This window comes from Sciurus carolinensis, chromosome 9 (assembly GCF_902686445.1).
Source record: "Sciurus carolinensis chromosome 9, mSciCar1.2, whole genome shotgun sequence".
NCBI lineage: Eukaryota > Metazoa > Chordata > Mammalia > Rodentia > Sciuridae > Sciurus > Sciurus carolinensis.
Window position 1 is genome coordinate 45,878,293 of NC_062221.1, and position 15,308 is coordinate 45,893,600.

General features: G+C 31.6%; 1 protein-coding gene across 5 annotated transcripts in view; it reads left to right on the plus strand.

Moving 5' to 3' along the window:
• The window catches only part of Naaladl2 (N-acetylated alpha-linked acidic dipeptidase like 2), a 1,279,203-nt gene that overhangs the window by 740,550 nt on the left and 523,345 nt on the right, over positions 1-15,308 (plus strand). For all 5 annotated transcript variants that reach the window (XM_047564210.1, XM_047564211.1, XM_047564209.1 and 2 more), the window contains one exon: positions 2,743-2,862. In XM_047564210.1, coding sequence (XP_047420166.1) covers positions 2,743-2,862 — 120 coding nt within the window. The remainder of the gene's footprint in view (positions 1-2,742; positions 2,863-15,308) is intronic.

A 15,308-nucleotide genomic window follows, 5' to 3' on the forward strand; every position in this document is an offset into this window, starting at 1 on the left:
CATTTCACTCTGCACTCCTCAGTCACTCTGTTATATATGCCAACAAAATTCTCATTGGAAAAACTATGGCCCACAAAGGTTAAATAGCTCAACAAATATCTGGACAGCTAGTTTCTGATAGGGACTATTAGGGGTGACTCAGTCCCTAGCATTTGGACATAAATTAAACCTAGAACCCTAACTAGTTGAGTGGATGATTTTCTAGTATGACAGAACAAATGCAATAAGAATAGTTCTCTGTGGCAATGAGACTATGTGGAAATAAAAGGGTTGACATTTTATCATATCATTGTATATTGATCTATGCTTCAGAAAAATTCAATGTGTACTCTTGCAACTGTGATTTTCAGTTTGCTTGAAGGTAAATAGAAAAGATATATTCTTTTTATTGCCTGTCAAAGCATCAGAATATTGAGACTACTATAATTATTAATTTTCAATACATAGCCTCAAATGGGTAAGAGAATGAATTGATATCTGTATTGAGAAACACTTTTGTGAAAAATTGTCTTACATGCTAAAATTGTTTGATATGTTGACATGTGCTATTTATAGAAGATGAATGGAAGACCTTCTTCATGGAAATTATCGTTGTTGATTCAAGCTGTTGGTATTTTCTAATGCCCTAAATGTTTTTTGTACTATTGGCATATACGACAAAAAGTCACAGTATAGCCTTTATCCTCTCAAAGCAGGGAGATTTTTCCTCAAATTCTACTACATATGAAAAATATGTTCATTAATATAACCAATTGAGTAATGACCCTGTTTTAAGATGCTGTCACTGAATCACAAATAATTAGTATGAAGCTGAGAAATTTGAAATGAAAAATATGAATTCTCTCATTTTTGCAATGCAATCATTAATATTATGTGATCATTTATTTAATCAGACTTTTAAAATCATAGATCAACAGTTATTTATATGGTAATAGCATCAGCAAACTCAAAAATTATATTAAAGGCAGTGATTTAATCACATTTTAATAGGAAGAAAATTATAATGAAAAACCATACTGGCAGAAGCATTTTTAACAATCAGATTTTTTTTTTTTTTTTTTTTTGCAAATCCACTTGAAAGTACAGCTTAACTTTTCAGAGATCTTGCATAAGCTATGAGCATTTCAATTCAAGACCAATGAACCTACAGTGTATGCCAGATACCTAGATGAGCAGTATGTAATGAGTCCTTCACCAAGGAATCTCCCTGTGCTGGAACCTGAAACCAGCAGATAAATATAAATATATATGTATACAAAGGGACCTGTCCAGTAAAGGCCTTAAGAATTGCAGATACAGGACTGGGGTTGTGGCTCAGTGGTAGAGCAGTTGCCTGGCATGTGTGAGCCCCTGGGTTCGATCCTCAGCATTGCATAAAAACAAACAAACAAGTAAATTAAATAAAGGTTCATCGACAACTAAAAAGAAAACCTAAAAAAAAAAGAATTGTAGAAACAGATTACAGATTACTCTGGGATTTGAAGTAGAGCGAGGTTATAAATAATTGGGTAACAGAAAAAGACAATTCATCAAATAGGTAACATTTGAAAATGGCTTTGTTGTATTAGTAGTGTTTTTGCAGATGCAGATGAATGTGATGGCAAAAGAAATATTTCATACCAGAAATGTTTTCTCCAGTGGATTTACCCATCTCTCAGTGTTATTCACATGTTGTTCTAGAAGCAGCAGAAATATTTCTTGATATGAAACTTCTGCAGAAGCCCTCTGTATAAAACTGGTCAAAGTGCATTAGCTTCAGCTGAGAATGGTGGAAAGTTTTGAGGTCTGAAGTATCCCTCTCCATTTCTTCTACTATTTGCCAACAATAACTCCTTTCCTCAACATGTCTGTAGAAATGTGCTATAATATGAGACAGTGTGTTATAATATGATTGCTGGAATGCATAACTGTTATTTTAATGACAAAGTATAGTTGAAATGAAAAGAGTCTTCTTGGTTGATGGGAATAAGTGTGTGGTAGACTCTTTAGGACAGTATTTATCAAGGAGTCGGAAAGGGCTAATAACCAGGGGACTGCTATTAGTTCTTGAGAAACTCATGAACCTTTCACATTACTAAAAGGGAACTTAAAAATGAGTGATACTGATGTAGAATAGAGTATAACTGTAGGTATGGAATAGTAGGAATTATAACAGAAATGGTAATTTGGGACCATAGTCTAAACTCTTGGAATACCGGACAAGTCCATGTGCTGGTATAGTTTGTATCCTGCACAGCTCAAGGGACTGTCATTCACAGTTGATCATGTGGACAGTCCCAGCAGCTATGCACAATGATTGCACAAATAGAGATATTTGCCCTTGATCTGGATGAAAATGAAGAATCATTGAATTTTTTTCAAGTCAGAGAATAATATAATCCTTCATGAACCTTAAGGAAATTAATCTTCAATATTTTGTAAAATTACTCAAATCCCAGAAACATGAATATAAAATAAACCAAACTTTATGGTCTCTTAGAAGAATATATTAAGTTTGTAATTTGTTTAGGAGAGAAAGAGCAAAGCAAAAATGACTAACACTCTTTCCCCGAATGATCAGAAGAATTGTTATACCCAGATAGAAATAGAATAATTGCGTATATCATAATTAGGATCAGGTAAGAGACAGAATTAGTTCTTTTTTGATCCTTTCAATCACTGCACATAATTTTATCATATTAAATATCAATTTGTCTAATTCTTACTTCATGGTTTTAATTTTTTCTTTTTTTTTTCTTTCAGGCTGAAGTCATAGATGTGAGTTATGGAACAGTAGATGATTTAAAAAGGATTAAAAAAGTGAAAAATACAACAAATCAAATTGCTCTCCTGAAATTAGGAAAATTACCTCTACTTTATAAGGTTGGTCCAATGGCAGTTATTTTGTGTTAGGGTGAATACTATTTTTGTTTTGCTCTTTTGGAGTCATGAGCCTTTGTGAGGATGGAGTGTGTGTGTGTGTGTGTGTGTGTGTGTGTGTGTGTGTGTGTGTATGAGAGAGAGAGAGAAAAAAGAGAGAGAGAGAGAGAGAGAGAAAGGCACAAAGGGTCATAGACTATCACAGGAAGATGACTTTTTCCAAAATAGAATATTCTAAATTAAAATCTTTAAGAAGTAATTGATGTTCTTAGTCCTTAAAAGAAACATTACCTTCAGATGGGTATTGGTGAGTTTATGGGACCTTGATAAAATTAGCATGCTCTTTATAATAGCACCTATCTGAAATGCTGAAAAGGGGAACCACAGTGTCCTCTTCTCATGACATAAGTGAAACTTGTAATTTATCACCCAAACTGACTAATTACCTTGTGCTTCATGTTACACTAGTATCTACTTGATTTATATTCCTTAGTGATTGATGTTGTCAACTGTAGAACTTCACAGTTACTAACTGTGCTCAAGAATTTAATTAAAATATAATAGGCTAAGGAAAAGCAGAATTTTGATTTATTTTATTTAAATAGAAGTTTATTAACACTCATCCACTAGATGCATTTACATAATTAAAGCAGTTCCATCTTAGTATCTGATAATGAAGCACCACAATAGAGAGCCACTGCTGCTCATTCTTACCTCGTTTTCTTTTTCTATTGATGAAGAATGGTCAATGTAGTCATATCACTGGACGTCCCTGGTTCTGAAGATAAATTTGATTTCTCCTCATTCAATCTTAAATGAGCTTTGCTAATTCCCAGGTCCAGAAATGTTTGCAGAAATCTCTTGGCACCCTCTTTTAGGAAAGAAGAGAACATTCTGTACCTATTTTTCATTGTTGTTCAAGGATATCCTTGTACTTAAATCTTATAGTGTCTGATTGTAGATAAGTGGTCAGAATTTTAAGATAGTTTTGAAAATAAAATTCAAAATGAAATTATTATTTTCTATTGGATAATTTTTCAAATATATTAAATGCCTTAAAATAATCATATTTTGATCCAGCATTCTCCTATTAAACATATTCCAGCCTGGGAAGGGGACAGAAATGATAAACACATTCATGATTAATGATGTGACCAAATATTAAAAATGTTACATACATTCACTTTAATATAGAAATTTATATTTGTACTGTTAAATACCACACAACTATTAAAAGTAATGAAATACACATCATCATAAAGTTATAAAGTGAACATTTACAATAATAATGACTTTTTTATTATTATTGTCTCTGATAGAAACACTGTTACCATATGGGATAGACATTTTTCTGTGCATGTTTTTTATGTTATTACATTAACATTAGCAATAACACTGTTAACCATAATGTCAAAGTAGGGACTATTATTATCTTCAACTTTCAGATGAGATAACTAAGGTAGAAAAATGATGAATGACTGACTCAAAGGACAGAGAGATAGTTAAAGGAAACAATCAGGACTTCATTCAATCCAGGCAAACTCATCTCAAATCCTGAGTTTTTAAGGCCTGTGTTTGTTTTGGTGGTGTGGTGTGGTGATACTGGTGGTAGTGGTGTGTGTGTGTGTGTTTTGTTAGTAACTCAGTAGATAGGTAATCAAGATGATAAACTAGGATTTCTAACTGATACTCTTAAGATAAAAAGTGACATGAAATGCCAGCTACCAAACATTAATATTTCAAAGGAAATACCTGAAAAATACATAAAAATATTGCTAAGACCCTCACTTATATCTGGGATATAAGAAGTTTGGGTATTGAAGGGTAAAGGTTTTATGAAGAAAGTTTTGGATAGATGTATGGTATGTTCCACTGCATCACTGGGGACAGGGGCTTCGATGGAACATGTGGAGGAATTAATGCATGTTCCCTGCAGTGTGGAAGAAAGGGTAGACTGGTGGCTCATAAACTTGAAAAACCCGAAGATAAGAGATGAGCTTACTAAGCTGCTAATATGGAAACATAAAAATAGTATCTGTGTTGGGTCGGCCTGCAACCCTGAGTTGGCAACAGAAGAATATCCGTATATTTTCTAGTAGGTCAGACGTAACCATATGACAGAACCAGTGTCATCTGCTTTCACTTCTGCCCCCTGGACTTTCGATGCATAAGTCAGTCGCAGGGCGCATTAGAATTGCATTTGTTCAGATCAAGGAAGCTGCAGTACAGGCTGCTTCAATTAACTCAAAACTACCCACAAGACCCCAAAGCAGCTTCTAATATCTATGAGCCCCAGAGGGTCTATAGGTCTCTTAGGGCAGGAACACTATAGTCAGAAAAAATCCTACCCATGAAATCTCTAATATTTTCAACCCCATTTACTAACTATACTCCTGCCCTTCCAACACCAGAGGAAAATTTAAAATAATAAAATTTAAATGAATGGTAGAGATTTGAGACATTCTAATTACTTATTAAGATTGGTGACTCAGATTGATTATGTGACTTTTTATTGTCAGCAATCAGAAGAATAATGGAAAGGTTCAAGTTGTCTTCTAAGACTTAAGAGAAAAAAATTGTTCCTATTTGAATATTTTTAGAGGGGACAATATGTTGCTTGGATATATTACATGAAATTCTGCTTTTCTACCTACCAGTTACTAAATGTGTATGTTAGGGGGTAATTATATACTGGGTAGGTAGAATTATGAATGATTTGTATTTCTTTATATTTTTTCACATTTATAATTATTCTAAATGAATGTGTATATATTGTGTAAGCAAAAAAAAAAAAAAAGCCTTTAAAATCTCTAGTTAAAATAAGGCACTTAAAAGGTTTTTTTCCTAGTAGTGCTTACAGGTCAATTATTCAAAATCCTAACACCCAGTATATAATGTATTAAGACAAAGCAAGTTTCTTTGTATTAGTGTCAGAGGATACTTGCATTATGAAACCCTTTGATAAGTCAAAAAGGTAGTGATTTAGTGTTTTATATGGAATAGGAAACAATTAACAAGAACCTGGTAATATATTCCTGACCATTTTCATTATAAACCTATGAAGATTTTTAACAGAGCATTGTGTGCAGAATCTCCCTCCTGACAGATCTTTGCTAAAAATTTAGCATTATCTTCGAGACAGAGGGACAGGGCATTCTTTCTTTAACTTTTTAAATTCCACTTTAGCCATCAATGTTTTCTGTGGATATACCAGAGCTTTGGGGGTGTATATCCATATGGCATCTATTAATACACAGTCACACGGTAAAGAAAAAAGAAGCAGAATCCTGGGTCAGACAGGATTCTAGAGCAAAATTCCTGATGAGCTTGTCTCACCTGTCCATCAACTATATTCTGGGTCTGAAATTCAAAAGCGGGGTCATACAATTCACATTAAAAAGGCAGAGAACCAACTGATTTCTTTGTGAATCACAATTGTTAATTATGATTCTAAATGAACATTTGGTCTGGGAACGTGCAGCTGAATGGGTAAAGAGAAAAGTTAATCTTATTTTAGCTGAGCAGTAGTTACTAAATCACAGTTCAGAAATGAATTGGGAAGGGAATCTGTGTATCTGAGATAGGGAGGGCAAAGGGGAAGCATAATTGGTATATTAAATTATCTCCTAAAATGAATAGAAAATAACCTACAGACGAGAAGGAGATCTATTTAGATTTATCATAAATTCCCAATGTTAATTTAATCTCATTGAAGGGATTGGTGAGAAAATCCCTACATTGTGTGGCAGGAAAGGTGGAACACAGTGGCATTTAGATGTATGCCTTGATACCCACACATATTGTTACAGAAAACTGGAAGGAGTTCTCCGGAGCTCTGTGCTAGTTTGCTGCAGCTTAAAATTTAGAGGACAGGCTTTGGGTTCATTTTTGGTATGTATTTATAGCAGTTTATTTTAAGGGGGAGTGTTTTGTTTCTTTAAATTTTAGGGCAAAATAGTCTTTTATTTGTCCTAATGGACTCAAATTTTTCTCACTGACATTATTAGACATAGTAATGTGGACCCTGAGACCTTCGCAAATTCTTAAATTTCTAGAAAGAACTCTCCTATGAAATTTATTTTACAAAATGCAATAAAATTTGACATTCTTCTTGTGACCATTTTCACCAAAACAATAAGAAAAATATTGTAAACCCTGGGACAACTAGAAATACATTAAACCTTACTGAAAAGCAAAGTCTACACATTCTCTAGTCCCAAGCACATATCAATGCCATGTCCCAAAGGAGTCAATTTTATATGCCATAGATTTACGAATGAATATATCTTAATTAATTATGCCATTTGTGCATTGTGAAATTACCCCAAACTCCACAAATACTACTACTACTTTATATATGGGATAATGCACACCATTTTCCTAGTGCTGTCCTATCATAAGATATTAAAGATTGGTTAGCTTTTTTCATTATTATCTTTTAAAAATATTTTTAGTTGTAGATGGAAAAAAAGCCTTTATTTATTTATTTATTTTTATATGGGCTAAGGATTGAACCCAGTTCCTCACATATGCAAGGCAAGTGCTTTACCCCTGAGCTACTACCCCAGTCAAGTTTTTTCATTATTTTAATACACATTTGTAATCCTATGAGAATTTTAGTGATATAGGAATCATGGAGTTTTTTTAGTTTCTGGAGAAAAAAGTATGTTCTATCTATCAGGTAATATTTATATCTATCAGGTAATATTTATATCTAATTATATATGGGAACAATGAAAGGGAAATGCCTTTTAGACCTCTGCCTGCATGGTTGTAACTGTTTGGGCCCTGTGTGGCTCACCATCACTTAAGCCCAGAAATCACCTTTAGATGGTTAAACCTTTGAGAAGAGCCTGGGGAAAAAGAGAAGTAGAAACATATTTTATGTGTTTCTACTTTCAAATATGTAGATTGCTTCCTGCAAATTAGGGGGGAATAGTATTATTTAAAGGAAAGACAACTTCATATTACTTGAATTTTAAACTTCATCCACAAAATTATTAAAGTTTAAAAATACCAAATTGATGGTTGAGAAAATATCTACAAATGTTGGTGATATATAATTAATATTTAAAGAATGGACAACTGGACAATTATTAGAAATCCTATAGTTTAGGTAAAGTTGATGGTGAGAAGAACTTCATTTTAAAAATTAATTTTCAGGAAACATTTGCATACTTGTCAAATTAGCTGAACTATGAGTTTAATTTACTCTAATTTCCTCTTCTTCCTGAAAACATTTGTTTAATCCCTATGATAATCACACTCAAAAGAATTGTTTTCCTTGTTCTAGTTGACAAAAAGCAACATTTTCTCTGTCATAGATTAGATGTAGTTGAACTCAAATTTAATTTATTTCCCCCAATTATATTATGTATGCATTTATTTAATGAGTATCAAAAATATGTGGTGTCTAAAATATGTATAAAAGAGGAAATCAATAGTTTTTGAAGATAAAATACTCATGATGTGTGATATATGTGTGCGTATATGTGTGTGGTATATGTATGTTTAATTTATATTTTACATATATATATGTTAAACATACATACACATGGACACACATACAGTGAGGCTAAGAAGATATGAAAAAGGAAAGGAAAATAGTTTTCCTGTTGAAATTTTTGGTTCATCATAATTTTCCCTGGTATGGATGAACTTAGAAGATCTCTTTAAGTGGCAATCTGTGAATATTTTAGATGAAAACAAATGCTTAATTCTGTGTCATTGAATAATGCTTTTAAGTATGATTCAGTATATAAAGGAAGATTTACTTCTTTATTTTTTAAGACAATTTTTGATGACATTTTGTGAACAAAAGTAGAAAGCAAATATTATCTTGATACTTAAAAAGAGTATGCTTGTTCACTGAATTATTTAATGAGTCACTTTGTACACAATTCTCAGAAGTAATTACAAAAGACCAATGCCTCCATATTTTTTAATTTTAAGACGGAAGAACTGTTCTGTTTGTCATGGGAAACATGGTCAGCTTCCAAACAAAATCACAAAACAACAGTTTAATGAATTTTAAAGTAAAATCTGCTGCTTTCTTGTTCAGCGTTCTTTCCATTTTCCACTGACTTAAGTTATTTTAAGTTAGACTAAATACTACTATATCTTCAAAAGGTTATTTTTTGTTTAATTATGACTTTGATCATAAGTTTATAATGAAAAGATTTTACACTATGCCACTTAATAATCTAACTTTAAGAAAGTGATTGTAGAGCGAGAATAAATAATTGAATGCCTCACATTCCATTTCTAATATCAAAGTATTTTTCATGACTTCAAACAAAATGGAAGCCTGTCTACAAATCCTCAAGGTCTGCCACAAATTAAGCACATAATTTAGAAGTCATGCATGTATTTTTCCTACATGATAATCTAATTTAATTATGTATTTGGACCATTTGAAATATGAAGTCACAGCAAGTGACATCTAGTGTTAGAAGGGTTGATTTTTGCCTGTATCTTATTGTAATATATTTAGCATAAATAATCCATAAGTATTCATGTAAGTTTAACAGGAATAGAAGTGGGGAGAGAGAGAGAGGGAAGAAAGAAGGAAGGAAAAGAGAGCTGGAGGGAGGAAAAGAGGGAAACAGGAGGTAATCCTTTCTAATTTAACCCCTAAAACTATACATGTTCCAGATGTTTTAAAAATAGGTATTACATGTTGTTCTAAAACTTGAAACAATAAGCCGTAGACCTATGTTAATTTTTTGGTTATTATTTAGACTCATCAACATATCTGCTATGGTACTCCGTGATGATAATACTAACCTATTCTTTTATGTTTTATTTTTGCCCATTCCTGTTTTGTAATTACTACATTTTTTCTACTGTTATTAGGCTTCCCGCTTCTCCCAGTTTTTTTGTACTTGCTCAGTGCTCTACAAGCAGCTTGTTTAAAATAGGGAAACACAACATTAAACTATGCCAAAACAGCATAAACAAATTCAAGTTAAGTTTTTCTTTCTACTTGATGGTAATATGACCTCTGAATATTGTCTAGCAAATCTAAAGTCTTAAGGGTTTTTTTTTTTCAAATCTATACCATAATCTCAACTCATGAGGTTGTGTGAGGAGTAAATCCGAAATGTATGAATACAATTCCTTCATACATATTAGATATTATTGGTATTATTATTAAGTTCTTAAAGTTCTAAAGAGGAAGGGGGAAAATTTAATAATAGGAAAATGTGACTGCTCACTCAAACTTCTCAAACTGAAATAATAATATACTGAACTGAAAATAATAATATACTTATTTGATAAAGCAATTGCAGAAAAATATTTTTTTCCCAAGATCACATTTTTACATTAACAATAAAGATTATGTTGGTGCCATGTAGCATAATTTGAATCTTTGAGTTATGCAAAATACTCAAAATCTCTTTATTTATCTATGTGGAATACATAGATGGAGAAATGAATGTTAAAAATAAATATACCTTGACTTTAAAGATAAATATAGATAGTGATCTAATAGAATCATTCATGGTTTAGATTTTTACATTGCTCAATTCTTTTTTAACTGTGGATTGTATAGCGGTGATAGTTATATACTATTAAGGAAACACTATCTTAGAAATTTAAAATATATCACATTTATAGAGTAATAGTATAAATATTTAATATAAAATTTAAATTTATATTGAAAGTTAAGATGCCATGTTTGGTTCAAAGAACCTTATTAAATTGCCTATCTCTTGAAGTTATTATAAAATTAATTAAAATAATACATGTAGGTACTTAATATAGTGCCTCACATATACCTAAGTGTAAGCTAATATTTAAATTAATAATGCTAAAATTATCAAATACCATATTTTCTCCTTTATATTTTCCAGTGCTTATCATTCTATGTGGTCAAAATATAACATTTTTTTCATTTGTTTAATGTTATAACCTCTTTTCTGTTTTATTTTAGATTTATTATATGTTTTTAAATAATTATAATGTTGAAATTTGAACTTGAGGTCTTCTTGCATATTTAAATTTAGAATATCCTAAAACTGACTGTAGGGTCTATCACAAAATTCCCTTCACTGCTGCATTGATATTTTAGAGGTAAGGTGAGTATTAAAATAAAAACAAAATGAATAAAACCCTTAGATCTATGCTAATGATTATTTACTATATATGCCTGTAAGTTCTCTTTTCTCACATTTTCTTGATTAAAAATCGATGATTATTATAATCTTGCTGAGGAAAACATTGGCAAAGAGTACTAAGCACTAGTTTGGGTTTTACTAATCTGTAGCTATAAAATTTGTAGGGGCAAAGTTAAATTACTTCTTGAGATACACATCATTGAAAATTGAATATTTGTGAAAAAATTATCTCTCTCTAAAATTTATGCAATTAAAATTACAGCTATTGAATTCACTGTGTCTGGTTTTGAATTTGATGTTCCATTTTTATAACAAATTAATGTTTAATTAGCCATAAAACTTTATCTAACTATACTAGCATAAAATATTCTCACTTGAACACTGCAAACAACATATACTCAATAAAATATTTTAATAAGTAATTATTAACATGTTAATTTATTCTCATAAATATTCATTAAATTACTTTTAACTGAAAATATATACTTGCTATGTTTATATAAAAGCTATTGGAATGGTTTTATAGTCCATACATATTATAGTTTTTATGAAAAGCTTTTGTGGTCTCAATAATGAAGAGTTTGAAAAAAGTCTTTATATTACAGGTCAAAATTTACTTTTTATATGCTAGATTTATAATTCCAATATTATTTTTTTTGCATTATTTTATTTTTCTTTCATATTTCAATTTAGGTTATGTTTAATAATCTCATTTAGTATATAAATTTCTTATGAATTTTCTTAAATTAATTCTAAATCCATAATCATTTCAGTATTAAGACCATCTAATTTTAAACACTACACTAATAATTCCAATCATTATATAATAATCTAACATTTTAGATTAATTTTTTACATCAAATTTTTGGAAAATTGAATAGTTTTTAAAGTCTACAAAGATGTGTTTTATAATAGCAGACAAATTTAGACTGATATTCCAATTAAGGAAGAACTACGAGTAAATTCTTCTAAGAAAATCATGTTTAATTTTCAATTTTCAATTATAATTTTCTTTATGTTTTAATTTAAGCCAGCTAATACATCGAAGATAGCACAAGAGCAGAAAAAGTTGCATTGGAAACAAAGAGAAATATGACTATAAACATCTTAATCTGAGTGATAGTTGATAAAAGACATAAAAATGTTTTCATTTGGATTTTTAAAATTTTCTAGCATGACTTAGTAAATAATTTGGATTTTTTCTTTTATTTTGTGTGGCTTCATAATTTGTACTAATTCATTACAAAACAGTTAGATATAATCTATTTTAAAAATATGCGTCACATATAAATAACGCAAATACCTAGCTGTCGCCAGCCGAGGGTGTGGTTTGCTTCGGCATTGGGCCGGTCACACCCTGCTGTTCACACTGCTGCAGTGTATCTGCAGAACCACTTCAGGTTATAAGTCATGCAGGCTTCATGAACCCTTTAATGCTCAAACTCTGCTAAATTTATTTTGTCAAAAGTTTTATTTTTAAAAAATTTTTACAGACTGCATTTTGATTCATTGTACCAAATGGGGTACAACTTTTCGTTTCTGTAGTCGTGCACAATGTAGATTCAGACCATTCATGTAATCACACATGTACATAGGGTAATGATGTCTGTCTCATTCCACCTTCTGGTCAAAAGTTTTTAACCAGGGGCTGAGGTTGTGGCTCAGTGGTAGAGTGCTTGCTGTGTGTGTGAGGCACCGGGTTCGAGTCTCAGCACCACATATAAATAAATGAATAAAACAAAGATCCATCAACAACTACAGAAATATTTTTTTAAAAAGTTTTTAACAAAGGTAAATTGTGTTTGGATAATAACAATTTAGTGGTGAGAATATTTAGGTGAGAATATTATATCTGGGACAAGGACTAGAGACATTTGAATTCTTCATAGTTCTGACATGAGTGGTCTTCACATTTACATTTTTATCAATTGTTTATCTGTACTTATGACAAATTTCCTATCTCATGTCCCATGGGTATAAAATCTGAACAGAAATAGGGAAGTTAAGTTCCATTTTAACCACTTAATTGCTGTGCCAAGATTTTTACCTCTCTAAAACTTTATTTTCTTCCTTGTCAAACCAGCTAAACAACAGGCTTGTGTTTGTGTTTCTTCATGTTTACTAAATGTTTGACAAATATTCATTAGTAATACTGTGTATTATAAATTTGATAAGGAACAGCTCCTACTTTACAGATTTTTGAAAACCATAGTTGCTTGAATAATATCTGTGAAAGAATTTAGCTTTCTTTCGGAGACAATATCTCCTGTACATACTCCTACTATAAAAATCCCTCTGTAAGTAGGGATGAACAGGGCTCTGAGGTAACTTAAGTCTCCAGAGTTAGGGTGAGTGCTTTAATCCATGTCCTACATTTATTTCATAGGAGAATTAGGGATATCATTCCAAACTCAGTACTTTTTCTGTTCCTCCCATTTTAATTTATTTGTGTTACTAAATGAACTTCTACATTAAGATAGCTTCTCTCAGATGTTAACACCTCTGTGTCTGCAATCATATTCTTTACCACTACACAAAGAAGTTTTCAGATTATTTTCAAATGGTTCAGAATAAGAAAGATACATAATAATAAAATGTGAAAAAAAAATCAGTAACTTGTGAAATCAGGTGATCGGTATGTGAGTGTTCATGCAATCTTTTTCTTTCTGTTGGATTCTATAAAATAAAATTTTCAAAAAAAAATGGGAGGAGGGACTTAACTGGGATTCTCATTCGGTACCTGAAAATGCCTCTGAGTTTTAGCACTAATTTAGCTTTTCCCTCATGTATGGGAGCTGATTGAGTGGTTACAAGGAATTGTCTACATTTGGACAGGATTTCTCATTTATGTGGAGAGTCTCAGTCAGCTTCTGCTGTTAGTCAATCAGGCATACTAATCAGAAGATTCAGGCTTTCCGATTTAGCTGTCCAGAATCAAACTTGACTAAAGAGGTAGAAAATACCACTTGATATTCTCCCTGCAAAAATATGGCAAAAATCAACCTGTGGGTTGGATATGGTCATTATAGTGAAATCACTCTTCATCCAAATTGACTTTTTATCAGATTACTGACAGCCAGGAAGACATAGCCTCAGGCCCCTAAACAAAAGAATACTGAACATGTATTGGTGTTGAATTTGTTCCCTACCAGAGTGCCTGGTGAAATCATAGGGTACTGGTATATCTGAGCTCGTTTATTATTAGAGGAAAGTTCTCATTAACTTCTTCGAGAAAGTGTTGCCATTAAATCTTATTGTGAATGAGAAGAATTTGTAACTTGAAAACGTTTATGAATATTTCATAAGAATCGTCTTAGGGTGCATGCTTGTGTGTGATAGCCTGGCAAAGGTTGATAGATATGTGAAGTATTGTAATGACTTGATGGATGCATGTGGAATGTTTAATGGAAAAGTGCAGAGTGCCTGCTGGGCGGCCGTGAACGTCTTCCAGTGTTGGACTGATTTAGTTGGCTGTTAAAATCCTCGCAGAGTATGAATAGCTTCTAATTAATGAATTGAAAATGATAGGATTTCTTTTTCTTATTCTAAATAGACCTATAAGAAACATGTTTGGGACTAAGGATCAGTGACTTTTTTTTCTTTGTTTCTTTTTATTAAGACACATTTTAAAAATATAATGATGAAAAAAGTAGTTTTGAATGAATAGATATGCATTTTTCTCCCTCAGGTGGAGATTCTATATAATTGCATTTGCTTACTACTTTGTTACCTCAGAATCCCAAGACACTGTCACCAAATTGCACTTACAGGAGAATATAGGTAGTTTTGGTCAGTAACAACAAATACATACCACAAGATATTTAGACATTATCATTAAAGAAAATAACAAAAACAAAAAGTAAAACAACTTACTGAGTTAATCTTAGAAAGATAAAAATTGGAATCTTTCCCAGGCATTGTTAATTAGTAGATTATCAGGTTTGGTTTAGTTTGTTTTATTTTAAAATGAATAAAACAAACTGAGAAATGGTTACAAATGATCAGCGGATCCAGAAAATGAGTTATGTTCTTTATTTGTGAGTTAATAAGTATGAAGAAAAGAAAGCTGAGGAGAAAGTTAAGAATAGCTCAAAATATGAAATGGAAAGGGTTGTAAATTAGGACCTGAAAGTAGCTCTGAATGAATCTCCATATTGCAGAGGTTAAGGGTGTATAAAATATGGACTTCAGTTGTAGTCAAATAATATCTTAGGTTACGCATAAGTCATTTTATGAAATAAGAAGAGTGAAATACTGGGAAAGTCTTTCATAGGTCGTTCTTTTAGTGTACTATGAGCACATCTAGAATATTTAATGCCTCATGTTTCC